General features: G+C 22.5%; 1 protein-coding gene across 1 annotated transcript; it reads left to right on the forward strand.

The window, feature by feature from the left end:
* Positions 1 to 278: 278 nt before the first annotated feature.
* LOC119670855 (sarcotoxin-1C) lies at positions 279 to 704 on the forward strand. The gene is made up of 2 exons (XM_038081282.1): positions 279 to 409; positions 539 to 704. The coding sequence occupies exons 1-2, from the start codon at positions 311 to 313 to the stop codon at positions 629 to 631; spliced, it is 192 nt and encodes a 63-aa protein (XP_037937210.1). The 5' UTR covers positions 279 to 310; the 3' UTR covers positions 632 to 704.
* Positions 705 to 4,813: the final 4,109 nt, after the last annotated feature.

A 4,813-nucleotide genomic window follows, 5' to 3' on the forward strand; every position in this document is an offset into this window, starting at 1 on the left:
AAAGCCAATGAACTCATCTGCATAATTCTTTTGAATCATTCATTCATCAACAGCTTCGGTGATCTTTTGCTGCAACCTAAAAATCTTCCGCATATTTCATGGGATTTTTTTAAAAATGTAGTAGGGAAGTTTTTACTTTTGCTAAAATTTCGTAGCAAATTTAAACAAAAACCCCCTTTTACTTTTGAAAATTGTGTTATCTCTTGCAGCACGTAAACTATTCATATAAAAGCTGGAGTAAGCTCGAATCTGTTATCAGTTTAATTTACACTCTACAATCGCAATAACATATTAAAATTATAATTCAACAATGAATTTCAATAAAATATTCTTATTTGTTGCTCTCGTCGTATTCGCTTTCAGTATGGGAGCTGAAGCGGGTTGGCTTAAAAAAATTGGCAAAAAAATTGTAAGTTCAAAATATTCACAGACATAAACATTTAAACAATTCACATTTTGTTATATTTTATTATAGTTCCTAAAAACTCCTAAAAAAGCTAAATATCAGTTACTAATCTAAAATTTTTATTAATTACAGGAAAGAGTTGGTCAACATACCAGAGACGCCACAATTCAAGCTATTGGAGTTGCCCAACAGGCAGCAAATGTAGCAGCGACTTTGAAAGGATGAAGGCACTAGTTAAGGAGTTTAGTTATTAAGAGCCAATTCTTGCCATATTTTTAATTTAATAATTTATTTTAAACATTTAAGCTTTTTTTTAATTAGAATAATAAAATATTTAAAAAATTTAAAAAAACTGCCTCTTTATTAATTTTAAAGCATAAAATATATATAAATAGATTATATATAATAAATATATGAATATATTATATTAAAAGGCTATAAAGCTTTTTTGTAAAAGTATGATCAGCTATGGAACTTTGGATTCGGGGATATACTAATATAGCGAGAAGCAATAGCACTAATGAACTAATGAGACTTAGCGCCTTTTCGTTGGAACTTCCAGTTGCAATTCCTTCTTCTGCCAGACAAAGACGAAAGTTGGCACACAATCACTATTTGCGACAGGTCAATATAAATTTGATTATTTCTTTAGGAGCCAGCTTAAGAGCGACATTATTGGATTATGGAACAACATGAAACCAGATTGAGCCTGCTTTGTCAAATCTCTTGTAGCACATATCTACCGGCACTCGAATAGGAGACACCGGAATACTTTTTGCGTTTATATCTAGACTTATCCAGAAGTCCAGAAGTTTCTTTTTTTACTCAATGATATTTTTAACAATGGTATTGGTCAAATAAGAAGAAAAGCTTGAACTATTTTTTGCTTTAACTAATCGATATTTTATCGTTTGTTGTGGTGCAGTAGCTTACCACCACTTTTAATTTTTAAAGACTACAATAGTCAACTTTAGAAAAAAAGTTCATTTTTAATTTAAAACTTAAAGAGATTATAATACTGATTAAATTTAAATAGTGTTTTAATTACCAGATAGCTATAGCAGTTAAGTAACTGCTGTTGATATAGTGACAAAGATAGTAGCATAAAATACCACATCAAGTACAATTATAATTAGTATAAAGTAAATTATATGTTAATATATATATATATATATATATATTAGTAAATTATATATTTTTATATATATAATTTATATATATAAATATATATATACCAATATATATATATGTATTTTTTTTTTGTATATTTTTTATAATATATATATCTTTTCACTATTTTTTTCACATCCTGTTTTTATATATTATTTTTATATATTCTCTTTACATATTTTTTATGAATTTGTTAACGTTTCTCTTATTTATATTATTACTTTTTTATATTTTTTTTTAATCATTTATATTTTTTCAACATCTGTTTTATCGTTCTTATATAATTATTGTTGTACTCTTTTTTTTATTACTTTTTTATTATTGTTTTTATTATTATTTAATGCAATAATTTTTATTTTATTCAAAAATCTTCTTTCTTACATTCGTTTTGTCAATCTTTTATAATTTTTGTTTTACTATTTTTTACACTACCTTTTAAGTATTGATTTTATTATTATTTGTTGTAATAATTTTTATTTTATTATTTATTTGTTTTATCATTATTTCATAATAATTGTTTAACTATTTTTTTATTATTTTTTTATTATTGTTTCTGTTATTTGTTGATATAATTTTTTTTATTATAAATTTTTTTACATTTGTTTTTTCATTTTTTTATAAATATTTCTTACTATTTTTTTATTTTTTATAAATTGTTTTTATTCATAATTCATATTTATCATAATTCATAATTTTATTCATAATTGTTTTTATTATTTGTTGTTATATATTTTTTTTCAAATTTTTTCAATATTTTTTTGTTTTATTATTTTTCTTATTGTTTTTGGACTTTATTTTATTCATTTTATTAAGTTTATTTATGTTATGCATTTTATTTATTTTATTAATTTTATTTTTTTGTTTATTTTATGTATTACATTTATTTTATGTATTTTATAAATTTGATTTATTGTATTTATTCATTTATTGTATTTATTGCATTAACTTTATTTATTTTATCTTTTTATTATTTATCTATTTATTATACATCTATTTATTATTTAATTATTTAATATTTATTATATATATATTTGTTATTTATTTTTTAACTTTTTTTCATTGCTATTTATTGTTATTATTATTTTATTGCTATATTTTAATTTTGCTATTAAATAAAATTTATTATTAATCTATTTATTATTTATTTCTTTAATATTTACTATACATATATTTGTGATAAATTTTTTTAATTTTTTTTCATTGCTATTTATTGTTATTATTATTTTATTACTATGTTTTAATTTTGCTGTTAAATAAAATTCACAATTTTTTATACGTTTTTTATGTTTTTTGCCTATTTTAACTTTTTAATAATTCAATATAATAATGGATCTTTATTTATAAAATGAATATCATAATTTTTAATTTACATTAAATAGCATAGAAAAAGTCATTGAAGAATTACATTTTTTAAACGAAATTTATTCAAATATATTTAAATATTTTTTTTTTAAATGTCTATCATTACTTCAATGTTTTCAAAAAATAAACCTATAGTTTTGACTTTTTTATATTCGTGCTTTTTTTAAATTAACTTGTTTTTCTTTGTTTTTTTATATGATTCCATTTTAACAAGTGCCAATTAATTTAACAATAATACAATAAATTATATTTAATTTGCATTTTTGGCGGAAAAAGGCCTACGAAAATGTTTGTTGTCCGAATGTGAACCTCTTTTTTCTCAGATAATTTTCATATATCAAAATTAATTTATGTGTTGGTCTTATAGTCGTACTTACACAAAGTATCTTACTATTTCACCTATTTTGTAACAAACAGTTATTATTCAAAATGCTATGATTGTGCTCAGATATGTATCTATTATCCCATTATAATGTCTACGTTCACACTTAAAATGTGATGTAAGTGAAGAAACCATAGAAATTAACTAATTAAAATATGTAAATTTATAAACTGTCATAAAAAAAAGTATACTTTAAGTGATAAATGATGTAAAAACACTGCTTTCTTCAATAATTATTAATATTATTATATTGTCTTTCATTTACAATTAACATAACAATTGAATGTTTTCATAAATAATATATAAATGAAGTAAGACTTGGACTATTGATTTTATTTTGAATTCTGGTTTAAAAATAATAATAATAACAAATGGATTTTTTGTTGTCTATTATTAAACTAATTATGTTATTATATTATAATGAATATGGAAAATTAATTAAAGTAATTTTATAAAATGGTATGTGTGACTCTTAGTGAATTTGAATTTAAGTAACTTTTAAGTTACATTAATATATTTAAAATAATTAGTAATATTAAAGATGTTACGTTATTTAATAACTAAGGCTACAAATTTTATTTTAAAAGTAGGCTAGCTGTCCAGATAGGTGCTATTTTCCACAATTGCTCTCAAAGTTGTGGGTCTAAGAGCAGGAGTAGTTAGGCAGGGTGAAGCAGCTAGAACTAATATATATATCCGGGTGTCTAACTTCTTCTTTAATTATTTATTTAAAAATTGAATGTTATACAATCATATAAATTATAATATGTTAGAAATGTTTTTGAAGTTCTCTCTGCCTCTAGCAGTATGTGCCAAGTCTCCAATCGTTCTTAACCCAGTCCAGTGTCGGATGTTTCTCAACTAAGACATATGTTTTCTTCCCATGCCGCGTTTGCCTTCGATTCTATCTTCCATTCATTCGATTTTGTCTCTACCGATACTATTTAAAGGCATTGTTAGTAAAGTAATAACTTTTTATACCTTCTTTATAAGGTATTTCCAAAGGTGCCAATGTTGAGCAATAGAATTATGTTGCTCATCTGTTTTGGAACTGTCATGCACTTGCCAAATGATTCTATATATTCAAAGAGACACAGCGATTTTCCGCTTCAAAAGTACTTAAAAAGGAATATTTCCTTGAAAACGATTTTGTGTTTTCTTGACCCAAAGAATCTCTTCTTATATTTCTTTTAGTGAGAAAAAGAAGTATATACAGCAGATATACAATACATGTAGATAGGTAAAAAATTTATATTAAATAAATAGTTTATATTAAATTAATAGTAGTGCGTCTTCCTGCACTACTAGATAATCTATCAACATTATATCTTTCGTCAAATATATATAAATATGTCTACATTATATGAATGATGATTTAACATCTGTTAACGTTTAAAAAAATCGTTTCTCACATTCATTTTGTTTATATAAAAAATTGACAACATCTGAATAATTAATAGAGAAATACAAAATATTGAACAGTTGCGCTTTTT

This window comes from Teleopsis dalmanni, chromosome 1 (genome assembly GCF_002237135.1).
Source record: "Teleopsis dalmanni isolate 2A chromosome 1, ASM223713v2, whole genome shotgun sequence".
Taxonomy (NCBI): Eukaryota; Metazoa; Arthropoda; class Insecta; order Diptera; family Diopsidae; genus Teleopsis; species Teleopsis dalmanni.

Coding starts and splice junctions, on each gene's coding strand:
- LOC119670855 (XM_038081282.1), top strand. CDS start 311: ATGAATTTCAATAAAATATTCTTATTTGTTGCTCTCGTCGTATTCGCT. Junction 410..538: donor AAAAAATTGGCAAAAAAATT/GTAAGTTCAAAA, acceptor TATTAATTACAG/GAAAGAGTTGGTCAACATAC.